The sequence below is a fragment of the Heterodontus francisci genome, chromosome 8, assembly GCF_036365525.1.
Source record: "Heterodontus francisci isolate sHetFra1 chromosome 8, sHetFra1.hap1, whole genome shotgun sequence".
In the NCBI taxonomy this organism is placed as follows: domain Eukaryota; kingdom Metazoa; phylum Chordata; class Chondrichthyes; order Heterodontiformes; family Heterodontidae; genus Heterodontus; species Heterodontus francisci.
In genome coordinates this window covers 30,712,540-30,732,248 of record NC_090378.1, presented here as the reverse complement: position 1 = coordinate 30,732,248, position 19,709 = coordinate 30,712,540, and the positions used below count along the sequence as shown (strand labels likewise).

At 42.0% G+C, this 19,709-nt stretch overlaps 1 protein-coding gene across 1 annotated transcript in view; it reads right to left on the bottom strand.

Annotated features, from left to right (window-relative positions):
- Positions 1-19,709, bottom strand: part of LOC137372732 (KICSTOR complex protein SZT2-like) — a 284,408-nt gene that overhangs the window by 19,801 nt on the left and 244,898 nt on the right. The window contains exons 66-69 of the mRNA XM_068036900.1: positions 15,031-15,105; positions 12,252-12,317; positions 5,935-6,148; positions 4,388-4,571 (exon numbers count right to left, since the gene is read on the bottom strand). Of these exons, the coding sequence (XP_067893001.1) occupies positions 4,388-4,571; positions 5,935-6,148; positions 12,252-12,317; positions 15,031-15,105 (539 nt within the window). The remainder of the gene's footprint in view (positions 1-4,387; positions 4,572-5,934; positions 6,149-12,251; positions 12,318-15,030; positions 15,106-19,709) is intronic.

Sequence of the window (19,709 nt, the reverse complement as noted above, 5' to 3'; positions counted from 1 at the left end):
CTCTCCATATCCCTTGATTCCCTGAGGCCAAAAATCTGTTTATTTCAGCCTTAAAAATACTCAATGATAGAGCATCCACAATTCTCCGGGGTAGAGAATTCTAAAGATTCACAACCCTTTGAGTGAAGAAATCTCTCCTCACCCCAGTCCTAAATGATCAACCCCTCATCCTGAGACTGTCCCCCCATTTTCTAGATTCCTCAGCCAGGGGAAACAACCTCAAACTCTATCCTGTCAAGCCCCTTCAGAATCTTGTATGTTTCAATGAGATCACCTCGCATTCTGCTAAACTCCAGACAGTATAGCCCAATTTACTCAGCCTCTCATCATAGGACAACCCCCTCATCCCAGGAACCAATCTAGTGAACTTTTGCTGTACCACTTCCAATACAAGTATATCCTTCCTTAAAAATGGAGACCAAGACTGCACACAGTACTCCAAGATGTGGTCCAATGAAAACTTTTTACAATTGTAACAAGACTTCCTTTATCTTGCACTCCAATACGCTTGCAATAAAGACCAGCATGCCATTTGCCTTCCTAATTGCTTGCTGTACCTCATAGGGTCATAGAGAGATACAGCACCAAAACAGGCCCTTCGGCCCAACGAGTCTGTGCTGACCATCAACCACCCATTTATACTAATCGTACATAAATCCCATTTTTTCCCTCTCACATACCCACCTTCCCTCAATTCCCTGCATGCTAACTTGCTGCATTCCTTGTACAAGTACACCCAAGTGTCTCTGAACATCGACATTTAGAAGTTTCATGCCTTTTAAAAAAATATTCTGCTTTTCTGTTCTCAGTACCAAAGTGAATAGCCTCACACTTCCCCACATTATACTCCATCTGCCACCTTGTTGTCCATTCTCTTAAGCTGTCTATATCTCTTGCAGCCTCTTTGTGTCCTCCTTACAGCTTACATTCCCACCTAGCCTTGTACCATCAGCAAATGTAGATACATTATTCTTGGTCTCTTCGTCTAAATCATGAATTGTAAATAGCTGAGGCCCCAGAACTGATCCTTGCAGCAGTCCAACAGCAGTCCTTACAGCCTGCCAACTTGAAAATGCTCCGTTTATTCCTGCTCTCTGCTTCCTGTCTTTTAGCCAATCCTACATTCTTGCTATTACCCCCAACTCTGTGCGCCCTTATCTTGTGTATGAACCTTTTGTGTGGCACCTTATCAAATGCCTTTTGGAAATCCAGGTATATTACATCTACTGATTCCCCTTTATCTACTCTACTAGTTACATCCTCAAAAAACTCTAATAAATTTGTCAAACACAATTTCCCTTTTGTAAAACCACATTGATTTTGTCTGATCATACTATGGTTTTTTAAGTGCATTGTTAAGACTTTCCTAATAATAGATTCCAGCATATTCCTGATGACTGATGTCAGGCTAATTGGCCTGTAGTTTCCTGTTTTCTCTCTCCCTCCTTTCTTGAACTAGCGGTGTTACTTTTGCTAACTTCCAATCACTGGGACAATTCTAGAATCTTGGGAGTTCTGGAAAATCATAACCAGTCCGCCCACTATCTCTGCAGCTACCTCTTTTAGAGCATCGGGTCCTGGAGATTTGTCGGCTTTTAGTCCTTTAAGTTTTTCCAATACTTTTTCTCTGCTAATATTAATCACCTTACATTCTTCACTCTCATTAGCCCTTGGTTACCCTCTATTTCTGGTATGTAATTGGTGTCTTCTACTGTGAAGACTGACACAAAGGGCAGGAATTTCAGGTGCCACTGAAGTTGGGAACAGAAGTGGATGGGGCCCAAAATATTGGCGTCAGCTGGTTTCATGACCCTGTTCCCGGTGTCACCCATTTTGGTCGGGGCAGGTTTGGGCCAGGAGGGCTGCCCGCCCCTATGAGGCGGGTAGTCAATTAGGCTTGTTAAGAGCCTTGTTAAAGACTGTTAAGGGTGGCTGACTGGGATTTTCCAGTCAGCTTCCAGTTTCCCAATGCAACAGGGGCAGTTCAATTGCTTGGAGGCAGACATCCAGTAGGAGCCCTCCCTGCCTGCATGGGTGCATGTGCAGCCAAAAGCCACCACAGTCGTGGCCTGGCTGCTTTCTCTGTTTTTTGAATTGTTTTTTTAAAAAAGTTCGTGAGAGGGCACTTCTATATCGAAGTACCCTCTCAGTTACTTACCATTCATTGCAGCCTGCTGCTCCTCTCAAGATGGAAGGCATCTGATTGGCCCTCCAGCTTCGAGAGCCTGCCTGCCACCCTTAATTAGACAGGGAACGTGTCTCTATGCCAATTAAGGGAGTGCCCCCGTCAAAACCCCAAAGAGTGCTTCCCCCAGGGGCAGGTTCGGGACCCGAAAACAGTCCCAGCTCCTGTTTCCCACCCCCAAACCAAAAATTCAGCCCAAAATATTTGTTCAACTTCTCTGCCATTTCCTCATTCCCCATGATAATTTCTCCTGTCTCTGCCTCTAAGGGACCAATGTTTACTTTAGCAACCCTTTTTATATACTTGTAACAGCTTTTGCAATCTGTTTTTATATTCCTGACTAGTTTACTCTCATTCTATTTTTCCCCTTTTTATCAACTTTTTGGTCACCCTTTGCTGGTTTCTAAAACATTCCCAATCCTTAGGTTTACACCTATTGTTTGCAACATTATAAACCTCTTCTTTTAATCTAATACCATCCTTAAATTCCCTAGTAAGCCACGGATGGAACTTTCTTCCAGAGTTTTTGTTTTTAATGGAATGTATTTTTGTTGAACATTTTGAATTGTTTCTTTAAATGTTTTCTACTGTTTATTTACCACCATACCTTTTAATCTATTTACCCAATCAACCTCAGCCAGCTCTCCCCTCATTCCTATGTAATTGGCTTTGTCTCAGTTCAAAATTCGTGTTTGGGGTTGGAGTGTGTCACTTTCAAACTTAAGATGGAATTCATCTGTGTCATGATTACTTTTTCCTAGAGGGTCTTTTACTAATTAAACCTGCCTCATTGCACAATACTAATTTTAAAATAGCTTTATTCCTAGTTGGTTCCACAATATATTGTTTCAGTAAAATGTGGCAAAAGCATTCTACAAATTTATCTTCCAGACTACCTTTGCCAATCCAGTCTATATGAAGATTGAAGTTCCCCATGACTATTACATTGCTTTTGTTACAAGCTCCAGTTATTTCTTGCTTAATACTCTGTCCAACAGTATAAGTACTGTTGGGGGTGGGAGGGTGGGGGCTATAAACTAATCCCACCAGCATTTTCTGACCCTTGTTAATCCTAACTTCTACCCAAACTGTTTCCACTTCCTAATCTTCTGAACCAAGATCCTTACTCACCACTGCCCTTATGTCATCAATTCTGCTATGAGGGCTCATCTTCCTCCTTTTCCATTCTGCCTATCTTTTTGAAACGTTGTGTACCCTGGAATATTTATTTTCCAACCTTGGACACCTTGTAATCATGTCTCTGCAATGGTGGTTAGATCTAAACCATTTATCTCTATATGTGCTGCGAGTTCATCTAGTATATTACGAATGCTTCATGCCTTTAATTATTTTTTTTAACTACCTTCTTTGCATGGACCTTATTCACTGATGCACTATTACTGTTAAACACTCTATTCCTTCCTGTGCCACTCCACTTGTCTTTACCCAAATCGTTATACTGCTCTATTGCCTCGACGTTTGTCTTTAGATTTCTAAATCTCCCTTTACCTGACCACTCACCCCTACCCTTTTAGTTTAAAGTCCTATCCACAGCCCTAGTTATAAGATTTATCAGGACATTTTGCCCCTTAGCAACAGCATCCGAAAACACAATGCCAGGTTTCACATGTATGCGGATGGCACCTCACCATCACTCTTGACCTTTCCACTGTCTTCGATTTGTCACGCTTCTTGTCTGACATCGAGTCCTGGATGAGCAGAAAATTTCTCCAACTAAATATTGGCAAGAGCAAAACCATTGCCTTCAGTCCCTGCCATAAACTCTGTCTCCTAGCCACCGATTCCATCCCTCTCCTTGGTCCTTGGTCACTGTCTGAGGCTAAACGAGACCATTTGCAACCTCAGCATCCTATCTGACCCCAAGATGAGCTTCTGATCTTTTAGATGCTCCTCAAACCTATTACTTCGATCAAGCCGTTGATCACCTGCCCCACACTTGGCTCAGTGTCAACTTTTCTTTGATGACACTCCTGTAAGGTGCCTTGGGATGTTTTGCTATATTATAGACACTATTTAAATGCAAGTTTTTGTTGTAGTTTGTGGACCAGATTCCCAGCAAAACCGTTGATGATGTGTCAGTTAGCTAGATTTCAATTGCCAATGGAATTGAAGACAGTTAAATGGAAGGAAGATATTCATTCCAATAGAATGGCATATATACACATGTTGCTTTGCACTTACCTGTTCCAAAGAGCTACTAATGCATACTCGTGCATTTCTGTGTTCTGGGTTCCCTTTCTGCCATCCATACACATTGCTGTTCTTGACATGCGCAGAGGTTTCATTCCATATGTGTTGGCATGGTCTGTGATGTAGTTATACAGTTGGTGAGCTGTTGTCATGTTTGTGGAAAGGGCTATAGTCCCTAAAAGAAAGACGGAATTTCATGGTAGCAGGTATCAATTTGCATGTTTCTGTTAATATTTTGCTTGTATTTTACAGCTGGAATATTTTTCAATCTGACCAACATCAGTTGCATAATACTTTTTTTAGGCTAGATATTGATTGTTGTCAGGCCATTTGAACATGGGATGAAGTCAATGCTGAGGCCAATTCTGTTCTTAACTAATCTCAGCACTTTCTATTTCAGGCCACTGACAAGTAAGTAGTAATAGCAGCCCTGCTGATTTTTCCCATCACTAACTCTGGGATACCAACTGAACTACCACAATGTGCCATATTTTTTCATTTTAAAAAAGTATTACTTTATTCCACTTTTTTCCCCCTCTTTCGTTCTCCTTACATAATAGAATTTCTTTAAGCATTTTGTATTGTAACAAAAAACTAAATGCTGAAAATAGCCTGGGTCAACTCCTCTTTCTTTCTCTCCATACAACACATCTAAAGGCAACATCTTATATGGCGATCAGCCATGGAATAGCACCCTATCACTCTGTAGTATATTAGACTGGAGTCCCAAGATGCTGAAAAACCACAAATTACATTTATTGCTGGTTAGTGCATGATATCGTATAAACCAAAAGTATGGTGGAGTTACAGTGAATAGGAATTTATTTCTTCCATCTCAATCCACAAATTAAATATTCACAATCCACTTGTAAAGTTCATCTATGCACTGCGACACCTTTCTCAGAGCATAACTGCATAGTTTATTAATCTGTGCAGTCTATAACTGGCATAACTATATTTTGAGCACAATCAACTGATGTCACATGGGAGTGAAGTACAAAAAAAATTACAGATCTAACAAAAAAAAAATGATTGAGAGATTTAGCTTGGTAAATATTGATCACGTCATCATTCTTTTCAAATCTTTCCATGGCCTCACTCCTCCCTAGGTCTGCGATCTCTTCCAACCCCACAGTCTTCTGAGATACCTGCTCATCTCATCTAATCTTGATCTCACTGATTTTAATTGCTCTGCCGTTGGTGGCCATGCCTTCAGCTGCCTAGGCCCTAAACTCTGGGATTCCCTCTCTAAACCTCTCGACCTCTTTCCTCATTTAAGATGTTCCTTAAAACCTACTTCTTTGACCAAGCTTTTGGCCATCTGCCCTAACATCGCCTTATGTGACTCAGTGTCTAACTTTGTTTCATAATGCTCCTTTGAGACGCCTTGGGACATTTTATCAAGTTAAAGGCATATATAAACACTATATAAACACAAGTTAGTGTTAAGGTTTTGAATCAGCTCCTTTAATTCCTCCATTAAGAGATGCTAAACATAACTTTGTGTTGCTAACATTTTAAAGTTACAGTTCTCTTACCTTCAAAGATGTGGTTCCTTCCATATTTGGGAATATCTGGATGGTGACAGATAAAATCTTCTAGGAAGCTAGTCAAGTGGTAGCCCTGCCTCAGAGTCATCTGACGACCAACCAAATATTGATGAATGATACGCAGGTGGAAATCGTAACTAAAGGAGTGAACATGCATCAGGTCCCGCACTTTGTCACACTCCTCTGTGAACAACATTGATAGCTGCCAGGATAGAGACAACAGGTAACGACTCTTGGATTATGGCTTGTTACTGCTATGCTCAAGTAAATTTCCCTTTAAGTGCAACAAATGGGTGAATTTCATGTAATGCACCCTTATCCAATTGTAATGTTCAAAACATTGAATATTGCAATATTATAAAATGGTCGTTCCTCATGCTATTCCCAATTCTTTTGTTCTACTAACGTCATGGATTGAATCTTGGGCTTCATAGTAACTGCTTAACCCATGGTAACATCCCATGAAAGAAAAGATGGGATAATATTAATTCTGGCATTAAAAGTGAAGACGTAACAGATTCAGGAATTTGAGTACCAAGCTTTAATCAGGAACCCACCAGCTGTCAGAGTTTAAATATGAATTTCTCAGCAGAATATAATATATTGCACTATAATCCTTGTGGTATCATAAAAAGAGCATTCAGAATGACCACAAAGACAAAAAGGAGTCTTTACAGTTATAATTGGTCATCTGACTCCATTGATGACACATTTAATGCTGCTTTATTTTTGACCCTGATGACTATTTTGATTTCCTAATATTTCTGACAGGCCCTGAGCATTATTTTTATTCAAATCAGGCACTTGAAACCACAAGTAAAAACAAATCTAATATATTAATAGGCAGAAAAGAAAAGCAGACCACAAACAACTTTAGAGTCATAGAGTTATACAGCACAGAAACAGGCCCTTCGGCCCACTGTGGCCGTGCCGGCCATCAAGCACCTATCTATTCTAATCCCATTTTCCAGCACTTGGCCCGTAGCCTTGTACATAATGGCATTTCAAGTGCTCATCTAAATGCTTCTTAAGTGTTGTGAGGGTTTCTGCCTCTACCACCCCTTCAGGCAGTGTGTTCCAGATTCCAACTACCCTCTGCACGAAAAACCTTTTCCCCAAATCCCCTCTAAACCTCCTGCCCCTTACCTTAAATCTGTGCCCCCTGGCTATTGATACCTCCGCTAAGGGACAAAGTTTCTTTCTAGCTACCCTATCTATGTCCCGCATAATTTTGTATACCTCAATCAGGTCTCCCTCAGCCTTCTCTGCTCTAAGGAAAACAGTCTTAGCCTATTCAGTCTTTCTTCATAGCTGAACTGCTCCAGCCCAGGCAACATCCTGGTGAATCTCCTGTGCACCCTCTCCAGTGCAATCACATCCTTCCTGTAGTGTGGCGACCAGAACTGTACACAGTACCCCTGCTGTGGCCTAACTAGCGTTTTATACAGCTTCATCATAACCTCCCTGCTCTTATATTCTATGCCTCGGCTAATAAAGGCAAGTATCCCATATGCCTTCTTAACCACCTTATCTCCCTGTGCTGCTGCCTTCAGTGATCTATGGACAAGTACATCAACGTCCCTCTGACCCTCTGTACTTCCTAGGGTCCTACCATCCATTGCATATTTCCTTGCCTTTTTAGTCCTCCCAAAATGCATCACCTCATTTCTCATGATTAAATTCCATTTGCCACTGCTCTGCCCATCTTATCAGCCCATCTATATCGTCCTGTAATCTAAGGCTTTCCTCCTCACTATTAACCAGACCACCAATTTTTGTGTCATCTGCTAACCTACTGATCATACCTCCTATATTCACGTCTAAATCATTAATGTACGCTACAAACAGCAAGGGTAACAGCACCGATCCCTGCAGTACAAAATCAACCCTCTACCATCACCCTCTGTTTCCTGCCACTAAGCCAATTTTGGATCCAATTTGTCAAATTGCCCAATCTCCCATGGGGACCTTACCAAAAGCCTTACTGAAGTCAATGTAGACTACATCAACTGCTTTACCCTCAACTACACACCTAGTTACCTCCTCGAAAAATTCAATCAAATTTGTTAGACATGATCTCCCCCTGACAAAGCCATGCTGACTATCCCTGATTAATCCCTGCCATTAATTCTGTCCCTCAGAATTTTTTCCAATAGTTTCCCTACCACTGATGTTAGATTCACTGGCCTGTAATTACCTGGTTTATCCCTACTACCCTTCTTGAATAATGGTACCACATACGCTGTCCTCCAGTCCTCGAGCACCTCTCCTGTGGCCAGAAAGGATTTGAAAATTTGTGTCAGAGCCCCTGCAATCTCCTCCCTGGGGATTTTGGAGCTGTTGAGAAAACTTATCCTCCTCCGTAAAGCTGAGATCCGTACTAACTCCATCACAAACCCCAAAACCTGTTGAATTTTTAGTAATTGTATTAGTACCATCTGAAGATGGGAGAAATTTCTCTTTCCCCCAATTCAACATTGAACTATTTGTGCATCAAGCAGAAATAACTGAATTCCCAATTACTCTTGAATCCTAAGGCGGCCTTTAATTTATTCGGCTGCCTTAGTTAAAAGATAACTAGGTAAGATTAGAAAATCCATTCAGCCTATTCAGGTCCTATCACTAAATACCATTTTTGTTTCTCTTCTAGCCTGAACACTTAAACTAAGCCAGGGTTTTCTGTACCAGATGGCCGCCTATTCAAATAGTTAACAGCGGTTAAGTTGGAAAAGGGTACTCCATTTAACACTAATCTAATTGCATACAATCAAATCAGAATCTGAGCAAAACCTTCTTCACATTCCGTTCCACCAATCCTCATTGCGATTTTAAACCATTTGATAGTGTCTCCTCCCTCAACCCAAGAATTTTTTTCTCAGTCAGAAACAGATTTTGCTCGCCAAGGAATTACCCACACTGTGAAATATCAAGCACACACGCTCTCAGCCTAAACTCGCTATTAACCACAACCTACATTTGATTTAAAAGACTTTTGGATCTCAATGTTTTTACGTTACATCAGATAGGACATTCTTAGAGGTCTCTACCTCAATATAATAGTTTGAAATAGTAAAATATGACCAGAAGTGCATGGACACCCTGAGATCATAAGTCTAACTTAGGGATACCCATTTACAGATTCACTTGTCTCAGGTGGGCAGAAAATGGAAGTGAAAATAAAACAACTTTGCCTGATTCACCCCATCTTCACTGCTGTGAAAGGAAGAAAAAAAAACAGATCAGATCTGTGCTGATAGTGGACAAGTAAACACTTGACTGAGAATATTCTGGGATAATGGTTGGAGATGGATACTAGAGGAAAAAGAAAATGAGATACGACAAAACAGCTGTGCCAGATCAGACCAGGTTGAAGAAGATCACTTTGCATTTATTTGGACCCTGTCACATCCATTCACTGTCGCTAAGCAAGTACTTCCAACGATAATCAGATCTGTGGAAAAATGAGTTCTGCAACAAGTCTGCCCTACAGTCAGCAAGTCTAACCAATAAAATACATCTTTATTTAAATTTCTATTACTTTAGTTCTTAGAAAGAACTTTCTAACTTGCAAAATAAGTTTGAGGTTTGATGACCTCAACCCCTTAAATCAAAAACGATTGTCTGACACAGACTGCTGTGTTAAGCAATACTATTATATAAATCAGGTTTGTCAATGTTCTAGGGGAATTCAGAACAATAATTCTGTTGAATTTTATTTTAAAATCTGAACTGCTTTGCAGCAGCCACAAGTCTTTTATAGGATGCTGCATTTTGAGAATATAACTCCTGGGTGTAAAAAATGTCCTGATTTTGGATAATGCACTGGAATAGATATGTAGTACTACACTTCCTCTCTCACTCGATTAACATTAATGTCAATTATAAATAGCATGAGCAGTTGTACAGTCTACTCACCATAATGGGAAGCCAACTGACTTAAGAAAGGCTCACAAAAGCCAAACATTGAACACAAAGTCCAAATTCCCAAGAAATTTCATTGAGCACCCCACAGTGCCTGAATTTCCACAGAAGCATCCCTTTAGAGTAATGTAACTCATCTAAAAGCACCATTAGACCCTACCAGCATCTCTGCAGATATCCATCTGGTTGCACTGTCTGTATCTAAAACAAGCATTTCTCCAAACCTTTTACTGATATTTATTTTGTGTGAAGTGTTGACTATGAAAACTCAACATTCAAATAGGAATTGCTGCCCTCACATGAGTGTGGAGAACACAAATGGAGACTTCCCAAGGATCAACAAGCTACAAGTTTCAGACAGCAGGTTTACTGTATCTCTGGTCTGGAAGGTTGTATTGGGACATATCACTAAGTAACCCATATGATATAAGTGCACTTTTGATCCCTGTACAGGGTATCTGGAACTATATAACTGAGGTATTCGGCAGAGCAGCCTGATATATTTTAACTGTAAGAATGCCAGATGTTCATAACATTAAGGCAAAGCAAGTGAAATAGTATTCTTTCTTGCTTCTTTATGTACCTAACAACTGTTGTGTTGCGTGTTGCTTTCTGCTATGAGCTGTTCCAGACAAGCTATTTAAAATAACACAGCAAGCCCGACTTAATGAAGTACAAATTGCTTTTGTCCCACGAACCAAAATGTGGTTCAAACCATCTATAAAGGCATCAGTCACTAGGGCCCCACAAGGAAAGAAACTGCAGTGAAAATCCAACAGAAATGTTCATCCCTTGAGACCACTATATTTGAGAAATGAATGCCTCTTGGCCAATAGTGGCTTTTCTGAATAACAGACAAATTGACTACTGTGTGAAACAATGCAGTTGTAAAAATCTCATGATAAGCTCTGTAATAGTTACCACAAAATCTGCTGTTACCATCATTCATAGGAATTATATTTAATTTTATATTTAGATGTTGGCTAGAATAGGAATCATTCTGACTGAATAAGCCTAACAAAACCTTTACTCTTTCCCACCCTGGTTGGTCCTCCTGGTGTGGCCCCCATTTTTGCTTCCTCAACTCAAATTCCAAGACCCAGTCAACTACACCATCTTCATCCTACGCCACTCCTCTATCTCCAACTATCCTAGCCTGGTTCCACTCTTAATTAACTTATCGCAGCATAGCATCAGCAATGGGCTCTCTTCCCATTTCCTCACTATCTATCCTTGGCCCTTCCTTTTTTCTTATCTACATGTGAATCCTTGGTATCAACCATAGACATGTCAGCTTCTACACCTGTAAGATCGCCTGCCGCCATCATTAACTCAGCCCATCTGTTGGTGAAATGCTCATTTATGCTTTTGTCACCTCCAGTCTTGACAATTCCAATGCTCTTCCCTATCAACCTGCTATCCCTCACACTCCATAAACTTCAGTTAATCAAAAACACTGCTGCCCATATCCTATAGCCCACCAAGTCCCACTCACACATCAATCACCGTCCCCTGACCTATATTGATTCCCAGTCTCTGAACAGATCAAATTTAAAATTTTCATCCTCCAGTTTAAAATCTCTTCGTGGCCTTCCCCCTCCCTTCCTCTCTAAACTTCTATAGCCCCACACCCCACCCCAAGTTCCTTCCATTCCTCTGACTCTAGCCTCGTGGGCATCCTCCTCCCTCTTTGCCCCATCATTGGGGGCCTTCAGCCATCTAGGCCCTATGCTCTGAATTCCCTCACTAAATTCTTCCACCTCCTCTTCTCCTTTAAGAATCTAATTAAAGCCCACTTTTTCCACCATTAATATCTATGAATCTGTGAAGCATTGCGTGAAGTTTTTCGACATTTTAGGTGCTACATTTATGCTAGTTGTTGTTCCTGGTATATAAAGATATATATGGTCAGTAAAAGACTCAAGGAATGGTCCATTATATGGCCTTTAACACAAAGTAGGAGGGGTGGAGAAGAATGATCACCTAACTGAAATGGCAGTGCAAGTGCCATTTCTTGAAGAGTTATTGTTTTCTCCTTGCATGGGAGGACAGCAATTTTATGTATGCAGGCTGAATGAATGAGAAACAAATCAGATGAACAAGGCGAGGCTACAATGATCATGGATACTTCCCATTTTTCAGTACTTAGTTAAATCTCAGGTGCTAGTTATAGCTGAACAGTGCAACACAGAATGAATGTCTATGAATTGAAGAGGAGCACATTGTAACACCTAAGCCATTCCTTTAGAATGACTAACAGTTGGAGTTACAGAGAGAGGGAGAGAAAAAGAGAAAATGAGCATGATTAGCAAAGAGGGAGTTAATGTGCAGTAGGGAAGGAGAGAAAGTGTACGAGAGTAAGGCCTCTGGAGCTTGGGACGTACCGCTGACTCTGAGACCGAACTCACTTCGGCAAGGCACTTGATGCGAGCTTTGGACACTAGAGAGCCCTAATAGGAGACAGGAATGGAGATGGATATGGCACTCAACAGACACACATGCAGTTTCTATTCTAGGTACAGTAGATTTAAGCGAGGCATTGCCACAGGCCAGAATTAATCATAGAAAATAAGAGCAGGATAATAATTGAAGGGTCAGCAAACTAACTTTCCACCCCGACATTAAACTCAACACAGCACTGTTCCTTTTCAAATCACATGTTTCCAATACAATTGCAGCCACTTTTAAAAAAGTAGAATTGAGAAGCAGCATTTTCTTCTGTAAAAATAGAATCCTCACTCTGACTTATTTCTGTATGGGAAAGGTCATATTTATATTAGGAATTGTTTAATTTCCAGTACTCTCACTTCCTTCAATGCCCTGACTACTGTCAACGTAGCATATCTAACTGCCACTAGGAAATGCAGTGGAAAATCTGCCCTTCATAAACTGCTTAGTCCCAATTTAGTTTGGATGTACAATGAAAACCATTCAAAAATGCTTCAAATAAGGTGAAATTTTGGTGCAGTCACTGTGTCTATTGAGGGTCAAAGCCAATTGTGTACCTCAGGCTGATGCTGGTAGGCATTTTGATGGTTTCCAATGCAGGACTCTTGATGTAGTTGGAACTAAATCCCCCAGCACATTGATCCAATGAAGCAATCTCTGTTGTCCCAGATGTTGAAAACATCCATGAACAAATAATGCAAAATTTTGGTAACATCACGTTGCTAAGTATTTGCAATGAAAGCTCCATTATTATTCCTCTGTCTGGTGACTAATGCTTCCTTCATAAGATGGGATGCCTTCTCCAGAAAGTTTTGCTCCACATTGTGTAGCTCCAGCTACAAACCAATTAGCAATTTACAGTTTAAAGCTTCAAGTAGTGTTGTTAACTATGTTCTTTGAGAAACAGCAAACTAGAGATCTCTACAATCTGTAAACAATGCCAAGTTTAACCTATTTTTGTGCCAGAATGCCATATGAAGTAGTATTAAGGTCACCAGAATTCTTTACTCACTACTTTCTTTTTTAATAGCTTGAGCAGGGACAAGATCCAGTTGCAAGAAGCTTCCTTTTGTTTCCAAACACTTCAAATGTTCAAGACAGTGTGTGCTGGCGGACCTGCTGAGTATTTTCAGTTTTATTTCAGATTTCCAGCATCCACAGTATTTTGCTTTTGTCAAATGCTCAAGGGGTGGGCTAACCCACAGATGAATATCAAGGTAGCTTTCAGAACACAAGAAATTGAGGCCTTGATTTAGAAGCCAAACTGCTCAATTGGGAGATTTCTGTGTGCCTTTCCACTATTTCTCATACATGTGCATTGTACAGAGGAATTTATGCTCATCCTATTAACTTCCCACTGATCAAACCAAATTTGGTTTTCCAACCTATTGCAGCTAAGAATATAGCAACCCCTATGACACTCCCCCTACAGGCATGATCTCTTGACAGAGGTCAAGAACCAGATCTGACATCATTCCCTCAGAGTCTCCATTTTGACAGCTTAGGCATTGACAAGAAATTTGGCACACTTAGTTTTATTCTTTCAGAATTTGCTGATGATGCAAAATCCAAATTCTACTTTCAAAGGACAGTGTTGTGTATAATCTAACTCATTAGGTGGCAATGCCTCAACCAAATGCTGCGAACAACTGAACATAAAGACTAGAAGGGATTACAAATTATTTACAAAAACATACAGGGAGATCACTCTAGCTATTTTTAAAACATCAACTAAAAACATTCAAGTGTCATTTTAAACATATTCTTTACTACAACACAAAATTTAAAAATGAATCATTCAGAACCATCAGAAAAATCGAATCTACACAACATATTCTCAACATATGGTGAGATAATGAAATAAGTGGTCTGGCAAGACTTAACCAGATGCATAACTTTATGAAGGGAGCAAATGACATCAGATTGGAAATATTCAAGGCCAACTACGAAGGTAGTTTTAAAGCACGCAAAGGTGTCAAAGGACCATGGCACAATGGTTTCCTATAAAATATGTTTGACTTCGGCGATACAAGTAGATGTTAGAAGCAATAAACTGCTATATTTTGAAATGACCCATTAAGATGGGAAGGAAGGGGCAGCAAAACTGATGACTGCTTAAAACTAATTTATCAGTTATAATTTATTTTAGCTCCCTGGCTAACATCCTCATATTTGGTCTAATGGTGGCTTCATCTCCTTATAAGCAAGTGGAACAAACTATAGTGTGACTCCATAACTGCTTCTACTGTTTCTCAGCTAGGTTGGATGTGGGTTTGAACAAAAGTGCCAGAGATGAAGGAGTAGTGAGCAAGTTGAATGGGTTGAATGGTCTTTTCCTGCTCCTACAGCATTGCTCCAACTAGCTGTATCATTTCTCATGATAGTATTCCCACCCAATCAGACTGCCCACTTTCATAAACCTCATTCATTTAGTTCATACAGCAGCATTTATATTGTTTAATTAAGCAACATCTGGTTACGCCATTGTTTTAAAATGAAACAATTAGGGAGCTGCAACATTTACATTTTTCACAAAAATTTTTAAATGTGTATATTTTTAAGAAGCAGTCATCTGTTAAGAGTTATGCTGTGTAGCCTTGATTTTTATTTAAGCTGCGCTATTTGGGGTCAGTTAAAATGAACAATCTGTCTTTAATATTTAGCATCTTCAACAAGCGAATATATCCCCGAATTGTGTAACAGAGTTAAAGTTACCTGAGAGTTGACAGACTGTCCCATTGGAATCCGGGAGCACTCGAGGGCATATTGTTTCACACAGAAGTAACAGCCCTAGAAATTGGAAACAGTAGAAATTAAGGGATATATATTTTCCTTTTTTTCTGAATAAAGAGTTAATTGTAGTTTATTCACTGGTATTTAATGGACCTGAATTAAAATGCCAGATACATGCTATTTTGCTGCAAATCAGTGCAACATGACTTAGAGAACGGCAACAAATGGAAGCCAGCCAATCATATTTCACCTGTAATAAGGCTCCTGTGGCACATTCTATATGAGTAAAACTGCATAATTTTGTGAAAAATTCACTAATCCAGCCGAAGAGTACACATGTGTAATAGTCCCACAAAAATATACAAAATTCTTATTTATCCATGAGGATTGGGTCTTCCATAAGAGAGGTCATCCTTGCTCTAAAAGAGATTGGGTTCTCCCAGTTTAATGAGAAATAGTTCCTCAGGATGTAGCATACATTCCATTTGTCAATCACAAAAAACTCAATGGACACACTGGTGCAAATATTCCAGTTGCTTAATAACTTCAAATCTACAGTCGGCAACTGAAATGTAACTGAATCCTGAATAAAGGGCACTGATGCCATCTAGTGATGGGAGTCAATCACACCATCATGCTGACTATACTCTCCCGTACATGATAGTAAGCAAACAGATGATTAACACAAGACTCGATAGATGTATCTGATACCAATGCACTGCTTGAATTATCTGTTAAGTATGCTAGCTCATGAGAGAACTAAAAACTGCTGAGCTGAGACCTCAGGGTGTCACAGTATCCCACTGACTGCAGTACTGAGATCCGAGGGTCACAGTATCCCACTGACTGCAGTACTGAGATCCGAGTGTCACAGTATCCCACTGACTGCAGTACTGAGATCCGAGGGTCACAGTATCCCACTGACTGCAGTACTGAGATCCGAGGGTCACAGTATCCCACTGACTGCAGTACTGAGATCCGAGGGTCACAGTATCCCACTGACTGCAGTACTGAGATCCGAAGGTCACAGTATCCCACTGACTGCTGCACTGTGATCCGAGTGTCACAGTATCCCACTGACTGCTGCACTGAGATCCAAGTGTCACAGTAAACCACTGACTGCAGTACTGAGATCCGAGGGTCACAATATCCCACTGACTGCTGTGCTGGGATCCCAGGGAGTCACAGTATCCCACTGACTGCAGTACTGAGATCCGAGTGTCACAGTATCCCACTGACTGCGTACTGAGATCCGAGTGTCACAGTATCCCACTGACTGCTGTACTGAGATCCGAGTGTCACAGTATCCCACTGACTGCTGTACTGAGATCCGAGGGTCACAATATCCCACTGACTGCTGTGCTGGGATCCCAGGGAGTCACAGTATCCCACTGACTGCTGTGCTGGGATCCCAGGGAGTCACAGTATCCCACTGACTGCAGTACTGAGATCCGAGTGTCACAGTATCCCACTGACTGCTGTACTGAGATCCGAGTGTCACAGTATCCCACTGACTGCTGTACTGAGATCCGAGGGTCACAATATCCCACTGACTGCTGTGCTGGGATCCCAGGGAGTCACAGTATCCCACTGACTGCAGTACTGAGATCCGAATGTCACAGTATCCCACTGACTGCAGTACTGAGATCCGAAGGTCACAATATCCCACTGACTGCAGTACTGAGATCCCAGGGAGTCACAGTATCCCACTGACTGCTGTACTGAGATCCGGGTGTCACAGTATCCCACTGACTGCTGTACTGAGATCCGAGTGTCACAGTATCCCACTGACTGCTGTACTGAGATCCGAGTGTCACAATATCCCTGAATGCTGTGCTGGGATCAGAGTGTCACAATATCCCGGAATGCTGTGCTGGGATCCCAGGGAATCACAGTATCCCACTTACTGCTGTACTGGGATCCCAGAGGGCTGGATTTTACGCTCCTTTAAAAGGCTGGATTTTTGGCGGCGGGGGTGGGGGTGGATGGCTGGTGAGTTGGCATAGAACCAGATGCCATAATGCCAGTTTCCAATTTTATCAGATGCGGCAAATTTCTGTTGCAGCACCTCCGCCGCAACGGGATCGTAATTTAAATCTGTAATATACTGTTTGGCATGAATTTGTATCTAATTCACCATGATCCTACCAGGCATTTTTTTTTCTTTCATGGGATGTGGGCATCGCTGGCAAGACCAGCATTTGTTGCCCATCCCTAATTGCCCTTGACAACTGAGTGGCTTGCTTGGACATTTCAGAGGGCAGTTAAGAGTCAACCATATTGCTGTGGGTCTGGAGTCACATGGCGGCCAGACCAGGTAAGGACAACAGATTTTCTTCCCTAAAGGACATTCATGAAGCAGATGGGTTTTTTACAACAATCGATGATAGTTTCACGGCACCATTACTGAGACTAGCTTTCAGTTCCAGACTTATTTTTTAATTAATTGAAATTAAATTCCACCAGCTGCCATGGTGGGATTTGAGCCCCTGTACCCAGGGCATTAGCCAGGGCCGCTGGATTAATAGCTCAGAGAGAGCTATTAGCATGATGCCACCGTCTCCCCTAATTTGCAATCTTATGCATGACATGCGGCACACCAATGCCTACACTTTCCTGTCTTTGAAAAGCTGGCACCCTGAGGCGAGAGTCATCGGTGCCTGCAAAGGTTAGGTACGTTGTCCGTTGTTATCTTGTGGAATTATTTTTCACATCAGACATTGCTGCTAAGCTCAATTGGCAGATGTGAGGGAAGGAGGGGGCTCTGCAAGTTGATACTGTTGCGGGGGAAGGAGGGAACTCTGCAATCCAACATCAGGAGATGCTGTTAATGGCATCGCCAATGCCACCCGCTGTGTAAGCGCGGCGGCGCCGCTACTAACCTCTAGGTGGTGCCACTGCCATTTTGCGCACCACCGCCAAAAATAAAATCCAGCCCAGAGAATCACAGCACCCACTAACTGCTGCACTGGGACCTCAGAGTGTCACAGTGTCCCACTGACCTTTTATTATTTCATTCATGGGATGTGGGCGTCGCTGGCTAGCCCAGCATTTATTGCCCATCCCTAATTGCCCTCGAGAAGGTGGTGGTGAACCACCTTCTTGAACCGCTGCAGTCCTTGGTGTAGGTATACCCACAGTGCTGTTCAGAAGGGAGTTCCAGGATTTTGACCCAGTGACAGTGAAGGAATGGTGATATAGTTCCAAGTCAGGATGGTGTGTGGCTTGGAGGGGAACTTGCAGGTGGTGGTATTCCCATGCATCTGCTGCCCTTGTGCTTCTAGGTGGTAGAGGTCATGGGTTTGGATGCTGCTGTCGAAGGAGCCTTGGTGAGTTGCTGCAGTGCACCTTGTATATGCTGCTACTGTGTCGGTGGTGAAGGAAGTGAATGTTGAAGGTAGTAGATGGGGTGCTAATCAAGAAGACTGCCTTATCCTGGATGGGTGTCGAGCTTCTCGAGTGTTGTTAGAGCTGCACCCATCCAGGCAAGTGGAGAATATTCCATCACACTCCTGACTTGTGCCTTGTAGATGGTGGACAGGCACTGGGGAGACAGGAGGTGAATTACTCGATGCAGAATTCCCAGCCTCTGACCTGCTCTTGGAGTCACAGTATTTATGTGGCTGGTCCAGTTCAGTTTCTGGTCAATGGTAACCCTCAGGATGTTGATAGTGGGGGATTCAGTGATGGTAATGCCATTGAACGTCAAGGGGAGTTGGTTAGATTCTCTCTTGTCTGAGATGGCCATTGCCTGGCACTTGTGTGGCACAAATGTTACTTGCCACTTATCAGCCCAAGTTTGGATGTTGTCCAGGTCTTGCTGCATCTGGACACGGGCTGCTTCAGTATCTGAGGAGTCGTGAATGGTACTGAACTTGTGCAATCATCAGCAAACATCCCCACTTCTGACCTTATTATGGCGGGAAGGTCATTGATGAAGCAGCTGAAGGTGGTTGGGCCTAGGACACTGCCCTGAGGAACTCTTGCAATGATGTGCTGGGACTGACATGATTGACTTCAACAACCACAACCATCTCTATTTGTGCTAGGTATGACTCCAACCAGCAGAGAGTTTTCCCCTGATTCCCATTGACATCAGTTTTGCTAGGGCTCCTTGATGCCATACTCGGTCAACTGCTGCCTTGATGTCAAGGGCAGTCACCATCACCTCACCTCTGGAGTTCAGCTCTTTTGTTCATGTTAGGACAAAATCTGTAATGAGGTCAGGAGCCGAGTGGCCCTGGCAGAACCCAAACTGAGTGTTAGTGATCAGGTTATTGCTGAGTATGTGCCGCTTGATAGCACTGTCGACGACCCCTTCCATCACTTTGCTGATGATTGAGAGTAGACTGACAGGTCAGTAATTGGTCAGGTTGGATTTGCACTGCTTTTTGTGTACAGGACATACCTGGGCAATTTTCCACATTGCCGGGTAGATGCCAGTGTTGTAGCTGTACTGGAACGGCTTGGCTAGAGGAGCAGCTAGTTCTGGAACACAGGTCTTCAGTACAATTGCTGGAATGTTGTCAGCGCCCAGAGCCTTTGCAGTATCCAGTGCCTTCAGCCATTTATTGATATCACGTGGAGTGAATCGGATTGGCTGAAGATTGGCATCTGTGATGCTGGGGACCTCAGGAGGAGGCAGAGATGGATAATCAACT